This window comes from Fragaria vesca, linkage group LG6 (genome assembly GCF_000184155.1).
Source record: "Fragaria vesca subsp. vesca linkage group LG6, FraVesHawaii_1.0, whole genome shotgun sequence".
Classification (NCBI taxonomy): Eukaryota; Viridiplantae; Streptophyta; class Magnoliopsida; order Rosales; family Rosaceae; genus Fragaria; species Fragaria vesca.
Window position 1 is genome coordinate 5,853,142 of NC_020496.1, and position 18,923 is coordinate 5,872,064.

Below are 18,923 nucleotides of genomic sequence, written 5' to 3' on the forward strand. Positions count from 1 at the left end.
GAAACAATCACCAACATAAAAAAAATTCATTGGTCAGTGACTTGGTATGTAAGTTTGCAAACCAGAGTAGAATGCCATATGTGAGGAACCAGACTCTTAATCTACCTCAAAGCCAGTTGCAGTTCCATCCAAGTTAAAACAGTGCGACACAGGCCCTCCAGCTGTCCTTCCTCCAAAACCCCAAGCAGGAAAACGTTTATCAGCATCATAAAACTGAATAACTTCCCCAACTTCTGTTATTGCCTGCAAAATGCAAAAATAAACTTGATTACATTTACAGATACCACTCAACTATTACTCACAGAAGATACCTTCTATGGTTATTTCTTTAAATCAAAGAACACATATTGTGTTGCATGTTATCAGACATTTGTTAATTACTAAAATATAACCAAAGTCTTAGTTATTAAAGCACCACATTTGCTAACCTGCTGGTAAGAATTCAACCGGCCATAGGGATCAATGTAGTGCAACGAATCAGGTTTTCGAGGATCTCCATTTGAAGCTGTGACAAAATTCAGTATCAAGGCATGCAAATAGATTGGAACGATAAACATTTCAATAGTCCCACTCAATTCTTACCAGTAAAGTCAACAGAAACCATGAAGTTAAGCTCAAACCCACTGGAAATATAATCGACAAAGCTGAACTGCTGCTTCTCATTAAATTGATCCACAAACAACTGACCCTTTGACAACTACAACACCATTAACAAACAGTGAGTACATTTACATGTATGCTACAAGTATATGAACTAGAATGCAAGCTTGAATAAACACCTTTTCACGACCAAGAGAAGATGGAATGACAAAATTCACCCCACTTCTTTCTTTGAATAATCTCTCCAGGTCTGCCACAGATTTTTGAAGTTTCCTAAATTAGACAAAGAGGCAAATTGAAAAAGGTTGGTTGTCTTCCTTTTACAGGCAAAAATACAAAGTTGAGATAAAAGTGAAAAAAGAACCAATAGTTTTAATAATTACCCAATAAGAACATGATTGCCATTACTGTTGAAATCAAAGCACTCGATGATTAATGGATTATCCTGCACCAAATTTAAGTTGCATGAATTTTCTACCTTAATTGTCAATCTACTAACCGTATTTAACAGGTGAGCAGAATTGGCAAGCTTACCTTGCTTCCAAACTGCTGCATACTCAGGGACAGCAGTTTCCAAACTGGATTTAAATTGTTATCCACTACTTCAGTCTTGCAAATTGGAACAGAACTTCCACTCTCAACAATTCTTGATACTCTTAAGAAAGGATCCTATAGTAAAGAAGTCAAAAAGATGTATAAGAATCACTAAACCAAACCAAAAAAAAAAAAGAAAGCTAATACTATGTATGAAATGAAAAAGATCTTAACAATCGGTTTCATAAGGCGTACACTTTTAGAGAAGAGGTCTTTGTTTTCCAATTGGGAACAACGAAATTTTATCTCAACAACACTCTTCGAAGCCATAGTTTCTTCAGCATGGACAATGAGTGTTCCTAAGTTTCTCGTACCTCCACGCCCGCTTCTGTTATGCAGCTTCAAGGTTACACTTCGACTTTGTTTTGTCACTATCTGCAATTAGAAAAAAACATGTTTACAAACACAATATATCTCACCATTTAGCAAATGATAAAACATTTTTGCAATACAAGACATACAAACTGATATCGCAAAAACAATTATGATTTTTACACTATCTTCATACATACTGCAACACCTCAATGAAATGACCTATTTTCATGAACTCTCTTTATCTGAAGGTAGTTTACCTCTGAAAGATTGCAACTGCCTTCCCCAAGAAATTCCTGATCCTCCAACTTCAGTGTCTGCAATGCAACACAAAGAGATGATTAAGAAAGTAAACTTTGCCTTTATTTAGAGTTCACATATGGTTTATATTCGCACTGTGATGCAAAATTTATAGGTCATAAAGAGCAAAAGACAAAAGAACTTTTGAAGGAGTTGTTTTACTATTGCTTCCATCACGCTTGATGTCCTAATTTGTTCCATATTATTCCTAGATTCTACAAAATGTGCACAATCCTAGGGCTATGCCCAACCATACATATACTAGTACACTTCTTTGGGTTGTTTAATTACTATATATTTCTTGCCGATTCAATGTATTTGAGATGTAACCAATTTACTACACCTTCATGGTTCGAAACCTGAACAACTGTAGAGTTCGAAAAATAGCATGGTTTATAACAATTCAGAATTGTGTTTATAGAAGCCTTGATAGAAGAGATGAAATACCTTTACGTTTACATTGTGATATTTCGTATCGACATCATAGACCTGGAATCTGGGTTGAACACAAAACAAGAAAAAAGGAAAGGTCAGGGAACCAGCCTAATCAAGCCAACACAACTGATATGCAGCTAAGAAAAGAAATATGAGACTTACATCAATGGCTGCACAACCTCGAACTGATAGGAAACTGTTATTTTCTCAATCCATGCTGGACTCAAATTATTCATTATCACTTCAGTTCTCCCTAGTTCCTCTAGCTTACCTAGAAAACCATCTCCTTTCTTTACATAAACCACGACCATGGGATCACTCTGAAACAAAATAACAGATGTTAAAAGAACTATTCATCACCATGACAGAGTACCCATGTTAAATGTGATGTAATACATAATATAGAACTGTATCAAAGAGAAAACATTCATTACATTTGTTCTTGATTGATTAGAACCATGCTAGGCCTTCGATGTGTAAGGGTGTTGTAGTAATAACAATTATTGACATGATAAAGCAAGATAAACAGGTCATGCTCATGTACTCATTTTATGTTCTTCAGTTTTATAAGAAAATTTTGGAGTGAAAAGTGCTGATTAAGCTTTAGCTGTATCAATTACTGCCATATCGATATGGATATATAAACATACCTTTGATGCAATGTCCCGATCAATCAAGTTAGTTGCTGACAGTGATAACTGCGCACAGACACGAAATCCAACATTAAATTCCAAAGAAGGAAACAGGAGGTTCGACTAGAATATAAGAAAATGAAGAGAACTAGAAATAAGAGAACCATCAATACACTCATGGTGATTACGAGTGCAGAGACACCAGACTTATCACATCCATCAAACGTACACCAAAGTTTAAAGCAGTCATAATCTTAAGGCACTTAATTAATTCTACCAGACCAGATGGCAAATTATATTGACTATTGTAATTCATAGTCCATTACAGCTTCATTACACTGTCCAGCTTAATGGTTCATTACTGTCTCAAGCTAGGTGGAATACTGCAGAGTGAATCCTCTAGGAGTAGCAGTAACCAATTTTAGTTATATATAAACCATTAAATAATGTATTGAAAGACAGAGCAAAAGCAAGTGGTACAAAATGGATTAAGGCCTACTGGTATTCTTGAAATGGCCCGGGTATACCGATTGTCACCCTTCCGATGATGGAGACCTTAATGTCTACAACGCCACATCCACTACAATGATGGAGTCTCCTTATAAGTAGCACAGTATTATGACTTTTCTCACACCTCCAAGTGACAAACAATATCTTAATATCAGTCAACAGTTTTGTCCTATGCTATCAAGTCAAATTGGCATAAGATAAATCAGAATCTTGCTAATGTTCTGTTTCTGAGAGTATGTTGTAGGCATTTTGCAGACAAGGTGGTCGAGGCGCAGTACTCAATCAACATGCAGCCTAAGAAGTATGTCACGTAAAACACCGATAATGTATGCAAATAATCTAAACAGGATGTCACATTACTTAGTAATTGACAATGGTGTTGTGTGCAAGACAAACACAGCCATTCTATAAAGTTGAACTCACAGTTTTGAGTTTTAAATCTATAGTGAACAACGTAGAAACTTTCGTGTTGAACATTCAAGAAGACTTGCTTGTAGGCCAGGTTACAACAGAATACAGGCTGCAATTCGGGCCAAGACAGTAGTGATTTTAAAATCGAACACAAAAACCATTGGCAAAACCCGCAGCATGCCATCTTGAACTCAGGCAAACCAGTTTTGAAAAACGACAATACTTTAATCAATCATGCCGTCCTTACTTTCCAGAAAGATGATAGCACAAAGTTTAGGAATCAAAGTATCAATCAAATTCCCTTTTAAGTTGGCTGAAAAAACATTCTATACATTAGAATAAACAAAAAACTATATATTGAAAACAGATTGACCAAGCCAAATTACATGAAACTGATTATAAATTAAAAATTCACCATGCTAATAAAATATGAGATTATTAGTTTCAAGAACAGAGGAACCAAGCTATTCAGTTTTCTGGGCAAGTTTCAAGTTTCAATCTTTACACGCATCGATAAAAAAGTTTCAATCTTTACAGAATCTAGACAAACCCAGAACCACAGAAATATCAATCCTGTTGTTTTACCAAAAGATAAACAAAAATCAATCGGATATGTTCTAGGGTTTTAAAGAAGCCAAAACAGTAAGATTGGGGCAAAATGTAGGTTACCTCGAGAGGAGTGCATAGTGATTCAACCCCACGAGCGCGGTTAAAGAGCTCAACGGCGTCGTTTACGTCGCCGTCCCTGTTGATAGGCCTCTGATGGCCCCCACCCACTGCTTGCTTGCCACCTTTCACGTCGGAAAAACACCCTCCCATCTCTAAACCTCTCTTCTTCTTCTTCTGTTTTTCTTTCTCTCTGTTACGAATTCAAAACCCTAAATCCTTATCGTCTCGTAACTTTGTTTGTTTTCTATTCGTGACGAGCAACGGTTTATATACAAGAGGGTTTAGGAGTCTTCGTACGCGCTCTTGTCACGTGTCAAAATTTATATGGTAGAGACCTGACCCTTCAGAAGTACTGAAAAATTTCTCTTAAAATAAAATATAAAATAAAATCATCTTGGATAATTAAAAAGTTTGACAATTGTTTTTTTGCTTGGAAATTGTTGCAAATCGATTTGTTTACCAAAAACCAAAATCTTGTTCAAATTAGACCCGGAAATTATTTATTTATATTTTCCTTTTTTGAAGCTACATATGTCACGGACTAGTAAACGGAGAGTAGGTAAAAGTAGGTGATTTTAGCTGGACTTGGTAACATTTGGTGAGACATATAGGTTGGGGCGTTGGGCACTTGTTGCTTTTTGCCTATTTCAGTAACGGGGAATTGAGTTTATCGATAGACACACGGCTTTTCTTTACGTTTTCTGGCTGATTGATATGGAATGGATCAATAGAAGGATTGGAAGGGATGAGGTAGTGAGGAAGAACACAAGCGGTAATGGTGTCGAAACAAGAGTGGAAGGTATAGCGTGTATTATTACGTGACGATAAATAAAAACTTATGACTAGAATTATAAAAAGAATCTTAATTTTTCCGGTCACGTTTATTAAGTGATATCGAATATTTATATTTGTAGTTAGTTTTTTTTGTTGATGAATAATAAATCCATCCGCTTAATGTTATCCAACCGTACAATAAAAAATTGAGATGATGGATGTACATTCATTCCTGAATGATTGGAGTTGCTTCTGGTGACCATAAGAAAAGGTGTTCGTCGGCCCTTCATCCTGGAATATATAGTCTTTTGGTGGTTTTGGTGTACATATGGAGGAGCCAGATTCGGCTTATTTGATAAGTTAGGTACGCAGCATACGCCTAATATGTCTTGGTCAATGGTAACTAGCTACCCTTCGTTTCATGGTTTTCAACATAGATACGATCTATGTTTCTCTAACTTTTTTGTTACATGGTTCACTTCATACTTAGCTCTTGTATGCGGACATATCATGTTTATGTTGTTCTCTTACTTCTTATCAATATAAGTCTTGACGTCTCTTAAAAAAGAAATCAAGAAAAATCAATTGGTAGAGAGTTTACACACGTACATGACTAGCTAGAGAATTAATCTATTGGGATTAATTTCTAGGAAAGGTTTTATACATTTCTTTATTTGAATTTCTAAAAGAAAGTTATCTTCAAAGCGTCCATCGCATGGATGCCTGGGCTTGACCTGTTAATGCGTTGGATTGTCATCAGCAAAAGTGAGGTGAAGGACACCTCTTCAACGGCTTTTCAAGTCTTCTCTTTTGAAGTTTTGAGATTTCCTTTCGCCAAAAGGTGTAAAAGGTAAATATATGTGTAAAGAGATTATGGTTTCGTGACTTGTACATATCCAGATCATAGTATACTTCCTTTCCAATTGCTCGTCTTTACCGCCCAATTAACAAACCAAAGGACATGGGCATAAAGTTTACTGTGTATATCTCTCTGCTGTATGTATCCTAGTTTGAGACGACCAAATGCAATAGTTTACTGTGTATTGCTGCAATACACACACTGACACACATACTGACATACGTACGTATATATATATATAATCAAAGTCGATCAATGTAAGTCAGTCAACCAGATCATATATTTCTCTCCGAGCCTTCTGCACAGAAAATCTTATCCATTTTATAATCACAGAGAGAGAGAGAAGAAAATAGAATAGAGACGGGTCTAAAATCAAAGCTCGTGAGTTTTGGAGTGATCGAAAACTGGCGAGGACGCGCGATGGACTTGAATACTCGGTTTTAGCTAGCTAGAAAATTATTCAGTAAGATTATTCAAGAAAATATATAACACTGTAGGTGATAGATATCCTTAATCGTTTCGAAACTTATTCCGAAGATTCATCGAGTGAAATGTCAATACAGTTACTCCACCCTTCAGATTATCCTGTTGAAGATGTTACAAATCAGAGAGAGGAAGATACAGCACCAATATCCTACAAGTTGAATTTTCTAATTCTTGGTGCTCACAGACACAATATCGGACTTTTCTGCAAGGGATTTGTATTATGGATTACACCTCCGGCGCAATAGCACTTTTTAATTCAGATTACTCTCTGGTTTGTTCGGTGCTTTTGCAGGAGAGGCCGGCCGGGTCCCCGGAAATGGTCAGTTAACTCTCTGGATTGTTCTAAACTTTTGTAGGAATCTTTATTTCTTTCCCCGGCCGGCCGGCGCTCTTATCTTCATGTTTCGGTATATAGTTTTCATTGTGATCCATAGTCCCGGTGAACAATCTGCAGCTATATATAGCAGACAAACTTACATACATGCATGCATCATGCAACCAATTTGGTGATGACGAAATGATCGATTCTTTTGTTATACTTTCTAAAAGAAAAGCAACCGTTTCCAATGGGTTCGTCTCAATCAACATGGCATGTGAGCACTTTGCAAGTAAATTGTCTAGAAAATGTGTTTGCATAACAGTTGGGCATAATATAAGTGATTCATGAAGTCATGAACCTAATCTATATAGTTTGACCATTCCCAGATCGATCCGAGTATTAACAAAATGAAACATGATTGGATCGATGAACAATGTATGTACACAGTGAACGATCCAATAATGGATTGATTGTGGCCAAGTAGTGGTTCCACGTACGTAAATGAATTTTCCATGCATCGTGCATGGCAATTGGCAAACACAATTGGCAAACACGTAAAGGTAAAGCAGGTTGGAGATCGATCAAGTCAATCTCTTAGTCAGTAAACGAAAACTCATAGTTCAATTTGTAGAAAACCTAGCCTGCGCGCACGAATAATGTTCGCTTTTGTTTTTCTTACGCGAGATTTGAAATCAAAACTTGTAGAAATTTCATTGTGAAACTCGCACGAAATTAAGTCTGTGAATTCAGTACGTTTCGAGACAACGATGTTCATAACTTCACATTCAGACTTCATTCTTGAAGGTGATATATAGCTAGCTAGCTAGTACTGGAGAAAATTTTTTTATCCTCCAGGACGACCACGTCAGCATGTCTAATGGTCCTTCTTAACCAATAGGAAGCTACCATGTAGTTTTTTTGACACGTCATAATAGGGTAAAAAATAAGTAAATCAAACTTTTTCTTAAAAGAAAAACAAAAACAAAAACAAACTTAAGTAAAACCAAAAATAAAAATAAAAATAAAAAAACCCAAATCTAGAGATCATCTCATCTCTTTACCGACAAAAAAAAATCAGATCTCCATGATAGTTCACTAAATTAAGATCACTCACTTAGTACTATAGACAGACATTCTAGAAACTCTTTTGCTTTAATCTTTCATGAGGACATTGGGACATTTAAAAGAAATGTGAAGGGTTTAATAATTATTTTGAAGCAGTTCAAAGACTAGATATGTATGTACATGTGATGATTGATATTAGAAATGGCTAGCACCGAAGGCATACAAATCTCTTTGTTGTTTACTTGTTTCGGTTTAAACCCCAGCTAATCCAAATTTGATCTCCAGAAATCAATTTAAGATTTTTCTTTGCACGTTTCTTCGACCTAGCTCCATCCTCTTTCAACTACCATGGAGATCTGAGTATTTTTTTTCTTCTCTTCGGTAAGGAGATGATGATCCCTAGATCTGTTTAGTTTTTTTTTGTTTGATCTTGTTTGGTTTTACTTTTAAAGTTTTTTTTTTTAACGAAAAAAGTAAAAGTTGGATTTACTTAAGTTAAATGCAGTAATTTTTTACTCTATTATGACGTGTCAAAAAATACTACATGACAGCTTCCTATTAGTCAAAGAGGATCATTAGGCATGCATACTGACGTGATCCTCTGGAGGACAAAAAAAATTCTCAGTTAGATGATATAAGCACCAATTAACAAGAGCATAACGACATAAAAAAGATCTAATTAATCCTCACCCGGCCCAGATGGCCAAATCCTTGTCCCAGGTGGTTTAGAATCTATTTAGGGCTCTATTTTATTTCCGAATTCCAATCGAGTTTGGATTTGAATTTAGAAACCTATAAATACCATCCATGGGTACGTAGAATGCTCCATACAAATCCAAAACCGAAGATGCAGATTCCAATCGGTGGTTATCGATCATCACGTTGCGATGCAAAAACCCCAATCCCAGACTACAGGGTCTTTGGAGAAGGACATTCTTCCCATCAGTCTGCAGTTCTTGACGTTAAGACAATGGCGCTGCAACCCATATTTTACAACATGTACTTAAGTTTGTGAACCACTTATACATGTGGAGTTTTCTGATATCAAGAAGCAAGCACACGACAGTAGAATCAAGAGGGGATATGAAAATCTCTTCTCCGAGTATCTGACGATGATGGAGGTGCCGGAACACGCCGCTGCGATTCACAAAGCTTGAATCTAGTTTTTTTAGCTTATATATAGGTCGTATGCATGTAGAGACTCCTTTTGAACTTGAGACTTCATTATTAATTTCACTAAAATCATCCCCAAACAAGGGTTATATGTTTCAAAAAATGATTGCACGAGAGAATCTATATCAGACGAGAGCGTATACGAACATATATTCAAGTTAATTTATAATTTTTTCAAATGTAAAGAGCCTTCTGCCCAAATGAAGTGGTTAATTTCATATTGCTATCCTTGTATTGTTGAACCTATAGCTGGGGCCTTAAACTTGAATTGTTTAGTTCAATGATAAATTTCAACTTTCAAGTCCAAATTTTCCCCTCTTCGTTCTCAAAGTTCAAATATTTGTCAAAGACTAGTTTTTTTTTTGGTCACAAGAAGAGCAAAACACTAAGAAAAAGAAATTGATACTAACTTTTAAGAGAAAATTCTCATCTACCCTAATTTTAAAAGATTTTTTTCCCACTAACAAAATAAAAATCTAAAACTCCCATCAACCATAAGACTATTTAAAAAATTTTCCTGTTAACAAATTTTTTAACTTTTTATGTTTTTTACCTGACCATACTACCCATGTTTTAAATCTCTTTCCTCTCTTTTCTCATCCAGATCTCGATGTCTCTCTCTCTCCTCTCTCTCATCACCAATCGAATATTGCCGTATCGGACCACCACCAAGACGACCTCCGCCCTCCGCCGGACAACCACGGAGACGACCTCAGTCCTCCGCCGGACCACTACCAACTCTCCACTACCTTCAACATCCCTTCGAAGACAAATAGCATGATCGGACACCCTGGGGTTTGATCGTTAAGGCAAAGGGGATGGCGAGATCGAAGAGCTGCCTTCTCGATCTCTGCAGCAAGGGCCAACGAGGAGGTGGCGACGATGACGGAGAGGGATATGAGGGACTGGAGGGTGGGGTTTGGTGAGGATTTTGGACATTTGGGGAGGGAGGAGCTTGGGATTTGAAGAGGGAGGAGCTTGCGATCTGCTATGTAAGTGGAGGAGCTTAGGATTTGAAGAGGGTGGGTTTTGATGCAATTTGAAGAGGAAGGTGCTTGGGATCTGCTATGTGGAAGCAGAGGTTGAGATTGGGACCTTAAGCATGCCGTGATCATGTCGACAAGTACGGCTCTAGCCTAGTCAAGGTGAAAAAGTCGTATGTGAATTTGCTTTTTTGTTTTTGTTTTGGTGGAGAAGATGAGTCGATCTTTGTCTCATTAATCAAATTAGTGTGGTGGGTTTCTCTATTTAGTTCAAGACTTCAAATCATATGAAGCTGGTAATTGTGAGATTGAAACAAAGCTCTGTTTGATGATCATTGCATGCATGTTCATTCATTCTTAAAGCTATTAATCATTGCATAAGTTTGAGTAAAGGGTTTTTATATAAGAATTTATGTCTGCAATTGAGATGAAAAGAAAAGAAAAAAGTATGGGTTTTTTTGCATCTTCTAAAAATATGTATACTGGTCATTGATTCATATATATGTGAATGGTTCTCATTTTCTTTGGATCATTATATATAAGGAAAAATTCTCATCAGTAGACTCTTCTACTGCCCCTAGTAGACCCTCCTACTGTCCCTAGTAGACCCTCCTATTACTCCTAATAGACTCCCCTACTGCCCCCAGTAGACCCTCCTACTACCCCTAGTAGACCCCCTTATTGCCCCTACTGCCCCCACTAGACCCTCCTATTACCCCTAGTAGACCCCCTACTGCCCCCCAATATACCTCTCGACAGACCCTCTACTGCCCTCAATAGATCCCCTAATTTTCATCAGAGTCCGGTCAACGGTCGTCGGAGCCCGATCAACGGTCGCCGGAGCCCGGTCAACGATCACAAGAGCCTGGTTAACGTCATTGGTCGTGGGAATCCGATCATAAAAACTTTATTTTATAGTAGACTCTTATAATGGTCTATCAAAGTTTATTTAATTCATTAAGGGTATAATTGTCTTTTTGCTGTTTAAGTTGACTCTTGGGAATTTTAATTAAAATCTGATTTTGTTTGTGGGAATAAAATTCTTAAAATTAGGGCTAGTGGGTATTGTCCCAACTTTTAAAGCATACTTCTAGGGCTGAAATTGGTAGGTATACCGACTCTATTTACCAATACCATGTACCAACCAACTTAAGGTTGGTAGGCAAAATCCTGTACCAATACCAACCGTCAAATAAAGTTGATATACCAACTTAGTTGGTACGGTTGGTAGTGGGCTCTACCAAGTTTAGATTGAGGCCCAACAAACTGAAAGGCCCAACTCATTTGAATCCTTTTTTTGGGCCTCTACCAAGCTACTATCAATTATCAAACTATTCAAACACATTTAAAGTTTCACACATCATATAATTTCAAATGCAACAAGCCAACAATGTCCAAAGTCTTATACAGAAAATTAAACAACACATGTCCAAAGTCCAAACAACAGAGAAAATTGAATAACACAAGCCAATGAAAAAACAAAAGTCCAAATTAGCAGAAACTGGACAAAATTTGCAGGGAAAGAGTGATGCTGCGAGGCCGAGAGAGTGCTAGACTGCTAAACACCAGTCTGGACAGAGGTGTTACTTGGTCTTGGTGTGTTTCTTGCTGCCTCAAAGCCTTGGATAAAAGCATTCTCTGCAAACACAACAATAAAATAAAATATATATATATATATATATACACACACACACACACATGAATTATGATTATATAACAACACAACAACTATTCAGTCTTTAAAGACACTTTCACTCTTTTAGTATGATACTCTCAAAATCATATAAATGTCATGTTTCACATCAATATTCAATAATCAGTAGTTTGATATAAATCAAGTTAATGACATAATATCAATTTTGATATAAAATAATTAGCTTGTTAAAATAAAACATGTACCTCTCTCAAGCTCCTCCAAATCAAGGTAAGTTTGCAATTCTTCTTCTGTTGGAGTTTCATAGAGGTCGAAATTTGCAGGTGCACATCTTAACCAATTCGAAGTGCAAACAAGGGCCTCGACTGCCTTTGGTGTCAAAGAAGCTCTGAATGGATCCACAACTCTAGACCCTAAGCTGAAACCATTCTCTGAAGCCACAGTTGAGCATGGAACAACAAATATATCCTTTGCTAGCTTCGATAAAACAAGATATACGGATTCATTTGCCTTCCACCACTTGCCAATCTCAAAAGTCTTACAAAGAAGGCTGACACATCTATCCGATAAATACTGATCAACCTCATTCCGAATGCATTGTGTTTGCTCAGACATCCTTTCCCTAGCTATCTCCTTACTGACTTCATCAAGGTCCTCAAATACAACCCCATCCAATCCCATAAACTGGCAGTCATCTCCTCATATGCAACAGATGGAAATGATGGTGTTGAGCTTGAATTGCCTACACAACCACTCTGCGAAGACATGGAAGAGTCCATAGCCTATGCGAAACACAACTAATAGATTATACTCATCACAAATTATACTCATCAGTCATCACAAATTATACTCATTGATTATACTCATCAGCTCAAATTATAGAACACAGAACACAGAACACAGAAGTGAAGACCAAAGACCAAATTGATAGATAGCAGAAACTATAGATAGCACAAACATAGAAGTAATCGTACACAAGTAACACAACTACACATAGATTGATAGATAATCGTACACAACTACACATAGATTGATAGATAGTTAGATACATACGGAGATTTGAGGCTTGGCGAAAGGTTTCTCGAACGGAGCCGATAGCTTCTTCGTCGGACAGTCAAGGCACTGCCGTTGGTGCTGCTGAGTCGATGGCGAGAGAGTCGAGGTGCTGCCCAGTTCTCGAAGCGAGGTGGTGGAGGTGCTGCGAAGTCGAGGTGGCGAGGTGCTGCCCAGTTCTCGAAGCGAGGTGGAGGAGGTGCTGCGAAGTCGAGGTGGTGGAGGTGCGAGGTGAGGTGAGAATTGAGAGACTTTGACTCTTTGAGCGAGAGAGTAGAGAGTAGAGACTGAGAGAGGCGAGAGAAGGATTAGCCGATTAGGGACTTAGGGTTAGATCAACGATGGAGATTCATCTCCACATATCAACGGCTTGGATTAATAGTTTTAATTATTTTTTATTATTTTTATTATAACTCGGTTGGTACACGGTATATTGTATTTTAGGAAAACTTGTACCATGTACCAACCGACTCCTTAAACTTGGTACGGTACTACTGTACCAAAAACTCGGTTATCAACTATTTGGCATACCAATTTGCTTAGTACGGTTGGTACATAGTTAGTTGGTTTCGCCAGGGTCTAAATTAATCGCCAGCCCTACATACTTCATATCATCTACCAATTAATAGCTAGTGGCCCATTAACTGGCCCAAACCCAGTCAACCGTTGTACACATGACCACAAGTACGTGTAGAATAATCTGGAACAATTCAACTGTTAGAAACTTCTGTAAAAAAAAAAGAAAAATCATCTGTTAGAAAGAAGGAATTTGATGAAATTCGAGGAAGTAGAGCTTTCCCAGTTTACGGCTAAAGTGAAGCTTACACGAAGGCATCATCACCACAAACAGAAGACGTAGTCTTACTCCTTCATATTAAGTAACCGCGGAATTCACATATGTAATTATGTATCTATACGCCTCGTTAATATATATAATACACCAGATCGATTTCGCAGAACAATTAATTAATAATCTTGTTAATTTGAGAGTGTTGAAGTTGGGAGAGAAACCAGAGATTTGAAGAACACAGAGAGAAATGGGAGGTTCGGCCTCGAAGAAGCGATCGAGCCGATCAGTAAGGTGCTGCAACAGCAGCAGGCATGCTTATAGTCAAGAATGTTTCGATTATGTTTTCGACTACTTACCCCCAGGATGTCCATACTTGAATGAACCAACTGCAGATCATGAACCTAGGTTACCTAGCCTTTCTTCTTCTTACGAACCAGGTCTTCACACTGCAAAGTCACAGCCACTGCCATCTGCTCCAGTACTACCATTTGCACACGATGATGAAGAAGAGAAGCAGATTGATACGGCGATTTCCGCATCTCTGGAAGCATCAAACCTTCCTAGTGCATCTTCTACCTTGAGCATGAACCCTAGCTATGCATGTGATGTCGACGAAGAAGACCGGCAGATTGATATGGCGATTTGGGCCTCTCTGAAAGCATCAAACTTTCCTCGGCCATCTTCTACCCTGAGCATTAGCCCTAGGTATGATCAAGAATGGTCATCCCGGTTTGATATTGGTAGCAGCTCTTCTTCTTCCCAGCCAAAAGAAAATCCAAATCATTTCAGTGGCGAATTAGGAGGATGTGGGATATGTTTCGAAGTTGTATCAATGCCAGCAATATGTTACCCTGTGGGCATGTGAGTTGCTACGAGTGTTTGCTACGGATTCAGGGCAGTACTAATAGATGTCCTCGTTGTCGTGGAGCAATCACCAAAGTTATGAGGATTTATTTGTAGATTAATGTGGATTGAGCATTTGAGCCACACCAAGAGTTAGACATTAGTGTGTGTGTGTCTATATATAAATATAGACATTTGTACGTATACTGTCTTGTAGACGAAGTCATGAAGTATATACTTTGTAATATAGACAATAATATCAGGTTTCACATACTTTCTTATAGACCAAGTATAGCATCACTTGCTTCCCATTTTTCTTTTACAAAGATAAAACCATGATGAATTTCACACAAAAAGCCAATAAGGTGGACTATAGCACACAGTTTATTTTGGCCAAAATTGCATGTTTTTATTTTCGCATCAAAATATTCACACTTCTAAATCATGATTTTTAAGACATCTTCAAGACTTACAGACATGCCCGGACCTGAGATTTTGAGGCCTGAGTCGAAATTTCAAAGCTGGGCCCTTAAATTATAGTTTAATTCTAATTTTTTTAATTATATATATATAAAGATATTTCAGAAACTGAAACTATGAACTCAAAATCTAATTATAGAACATCATATCCAAAATGTTCTGACGATTATATTTTAGTAATTCTATTTACATTACGAAACCTATTTTAAGCTCTTACCTTTTCTTTTTCTTTTTTTCAAAAAAACTTACCTTATTTTGTTTTGGGTATAATTTCGAGTTAAATTAAAATGTTAACACTAATTACGATAAGAACATGTTTGATCCCCTTGTTTTGGCCCCTTAATTACAGTCAGTACCATTATCTTTCTTTAATTGTGTTTAGAAGTAGAGCTGTGACATTAATTATCACTTCAATTAATTATTTAACTATATATAATCATAAAATGAGTTTTATTTTTTTTCTTTTGGGCCCTGAGTTGATAGGCTCTTAGGACTCCTATCAAGTCCGGGCCTGCTTACAGACCTCAAGAATCGGGACGTTTTCTCAGAGTCGGGAAAACAAGAATCATATATACAAAAGGAGAAAACATTCACGATCGAGGTAAGCAATTCGAACAGAAGCTCCCAGGAATCATGTGTTCGTGACAATATATACAACCTTTTGTTCGGGCATTTCCTCTTCTTGGTTGGATAATCTTGTATGTGCTAGTTTCTAATCTGTTTCTAGTTTGTTTCGATCTTGTTGTCTTTATATCGGAACAAACTGACATAATCCCTAGTTATATGGAGACACAAACAAGTTAAAAAGATGACCCTGATTAGATTTTTCTCACATTTAATGTAGCGGGTCTTTTGCTGGCGGCCGGCCCGTGCAACACTAACGAGTTTTTACCAAACCTCATCCTCATCTAGTCATCTTAGAGCATCTCCAACAGCTTCTCCATAATTTTTCTATTATAGGGAAGCAAAAGTCAATGCTTCAAGCAATTTTTCTTCTACAACTCCAACAGATTCTCTATTTTGGAGATTTCAAGATGATTCCCCAAATCCTTCTATAAAATTTGGAGAATGCTGCAGATTTGGGGAATTTGAGTTTCTCTTTCATCACATTCCCACATTCCCTATTTTGGAGAAAGTTTTAGGGAATCTGTTGGAGCAAAACACCCAAAATCTTCTCCAAATTGAAGAATTTCAAGAATTTGGGTAAGCTGTTGGAGATGCTCTTAATAAGTTATGAGTAATGCTATGTGAACCATCTTTTGGGGAACCATCTTAACCATCTATGTGGCAGCCGAGGTGGCATATATAGCCACATTACCAAAGTATAATTATGATTTTTGTCTTTCTATTTTTTCTTTAGTTTACTAATTTGTCTTTTTCTTTTTTACTTTTCTTGTAATTGTCTTTTAACCTTACTATTTTTTTCTTGTATTATTATTTGCCAAGTCATTGCTACCGGCTCTCTCCTCTTGATCAGCCTTCTATCACCTCTCCTTCATGATCAACACCTTCTCAATTTGATTTCAATTTCCTTGCAAGTAGACAAAGGCTATGCCCATGAGCTCAGTAGAATTATCTCATGCTCTTAAAGAACGGATTCTTATAAACCTTTTGAATTCTACAAATGTCGGGTAGTATCCAATTAATGAGCTATTTTGCCTTCTATTTTCAATGGTAGCTGTAGCTTGGTGAATTTGGACGTGTCAGAAAATGAATTTTCTGGTGAAGTTGCAAAATGGATATCAAATTGCTGGAATCTGGTTACATTGAATCCTTGGGGAAACAAATTTACAGGGCCAATTTCATCTGAGATCGGAAGCATTTCTCAATTATTTGTTCTTGGGAAATAATAGATTTAGAGTGATTCCGGATTCCCTTTTGAATTTGAGCAGCTTGGTGTTATTGGATTTGGGCAGAAACAATTTTGGTGGGGTGTTCAAGATATTGTTGGAAGATTCACGCAGGTGGAGTTTTATGTGTTACAATCAAATTCATACACTGGTAGTATACATTCATTTGAAATTTTTAAGCTACCAAATGTATCTCGATTAGATCTCAGCTACCAAATGAAGACGACAGATATTAGATTAGAGAGAAGGAAAAAAAATAGGGTTAAAAGATAAAAAACATAAAAGTGAAAAAAGAAAAAGCAAATTGTAACCAAGAAAAAATAAAAAGATAAAAAATTAATTATACTTTGATGATATGGCTATGCCACCTCAGCTGCCACATAAGGTGGTTCCCCAAAAGGTGGTTCATCTAGCATTACTCATAAGTTATAGACCTTTGGTTTATAAATAATTCTTCTTTACCAAATCAAATCCACATTTTCCCTCTCTAATTGTGTGGAGCAAATTAAACCAAAACAAAGATTTCACCTTCTAAGCTTTTCTATTAAGTTTTAAAGGAAATGAAATCCACACTCCAAGTTTTGCTTTAGCTATCTTGTCAATTCAGATTTTCCAACGACCAGTTTCAAGTAAATGATTGCGAAAATGCATATGCATAATCGAACCAACTTTTACTAGTTCATAATTCATAGAATCCATTTACTTTGACCATGAACTATTCCCAGATAAGATTCGTGTATGAATAAAATGAAAAGTATGCTCGATGAATTGTACGCAGAGAGAACAATCAAAATGGATTGAAATTGGCGGGAAAATGCCAAGTCAGTTCCACACTTCCACGTACGTGAATGAATCTCCCATGCACTTGGAGGTTTGTCAAGTCAATCTTAATTAGTCAGTCAATGAAAACACATAGTTCAACATAGAAAAACCTCCTGCCAAAATAATTCTCGATTTGTTTTCCTTCTGATATTCTCGATTTGATTCTGCGCGAGATTTGAAACCAAAAGTACTTGTAGAAATTTCATGAAACTTGCACGAAAGCTTGTGATCGATCAGTACTAACTTATTGGGTCACCGATGTTCGATCTTCAAGTTCATTCTTGAAGGCTAGGCTAGCTTGAAGGTCTGATACTGATACTCAACACGTTCAAGTTTCCAATTCTTTGGTTTTGCCATCTAGCTAGCTGATGGCCAAACGCTCATTTATACATGAGGATTACGCTCCAGTTTGCTCATTGCCGTTTCTAGTGCTTAGCTGTTGTAGAGTTCAATCGTTGAAACTAGAGACTAATCTTCATTAACACTTTAACAGTATAACCACAAATTAATCAATCCCAAACAAGGGTCAAGATGATATTACCAACAAAAGCATAACGAGATAAAAAAATTAAAAAAATAGACCCAATCCGAACCCAAATGGGTAAAAGGGCCAAATCCTTGTCCTAGGTGGCTTGGAATCTAGCTATTTAGGGTTCTACATTATTTCCAAATCCCTATCGAGTTTGGGTTTGAATTTAGAAACCTATATAAATACCACCCGTATGGGGTAGAAATGTAGAATGCTCGATACAGAACCAAAACCAAAGATGGAGATTCCAAGAGGTAGTTATCATCACGTTGCGATACAAAAACCACAATCCCATACCACTGGGTCTCTGGAGAAGGATGTGCTTCCCATCAGTCTGCAGTTGTTCAAGTTACGCCAATTGCGCTGCGATCCATTCTTTACAATATCTACTTTAGCTAGTCAGCCGCTTATAAAGGTGAAGTTTTCTGATATCAAGAAGCATGTACACGATAGTAAAATCAAGAGGTGGTATGAAGAGCTCTTTGACGAGTATCTGACGATGATGGAGGTGCCGGAAGAGGAACAGGCCGCTGCGATTCACAAGGTGTTTCAAGCGGTTGAGGCGGTCGTCGATCCTGAGCACCCTGTCGTGCTGCATGTGTATGAGTGTTTGTCACCATGCATTGTCCGCGACGGAGATTGTTCAGTCAGTTGGAGAAAGAATTAAAAGTTGGTTGTTTAATTGTGTAATTTGCTTCCTTTGTAATTTTTACTTTCTAAATTTTTCTATCCTATGCAATTTGAATCATTTGATGTACCTAAAAAAAAAAAAAAAAAAAA

The 18,923-nt window shown here is 37.1% G+C and overlaps 1 protein-coding gene across 1 annotated transcript in view; it reads right to left on the bottom strand.

Moving 5' to 3' along the window:
- Positions 1–18,923, bottom strand: part of LOC101309657 — a 37,407-nt gene that overhangs the window by 1,231 nt on the left and 17,253 nt on the right. Inside the window, exons 8-21 of the mRNA XM_004304992.1 lie at positions 12,022–12,471; positions 9,889–10,124; positions 4,464–4,637; positions 2,892–2,939; positions 2,404–2,561; positions 2,254–2,302; positions 1,767–1,823; positions 1,390–1,569; positions 1,135–1,269; positions 984–1,045; positions 780–873; positions 583–697; positions 429–505; positions 106–243 (exon numbers count right to left, since the gene is read on the bottom strand). Coding sequence (XP_004305040.1) covers positions 106–243; positions 429–505; positions 583–697; positions 780–873; positions 984–1,045; positions 1,135–1,269; positions 1,390–1,569; positions 1,767–1,823; positions 2,254–2,302; positions 2,404–2,561; positions 2,892–2,939; positions 4,464–4,637; positions 9,889–10,124; positions 12,022–12,471 — 1,973 coding nt within the window. The remainder of the gene's footprint in view (positions 1–105; positions 244–428; positions 506–582; positions 698–779; positions 874–983; positions 1,046–1,134; positions 1,270–1,389; positions 1,570–1,766; positions 1,824–2,253; positions 2,303–2,403; positions 2,562–2,891; positions 2,940–4,463; positions 4,638–9,888; positions 10,125–12,021; positions 12,472–18,923) is intronic.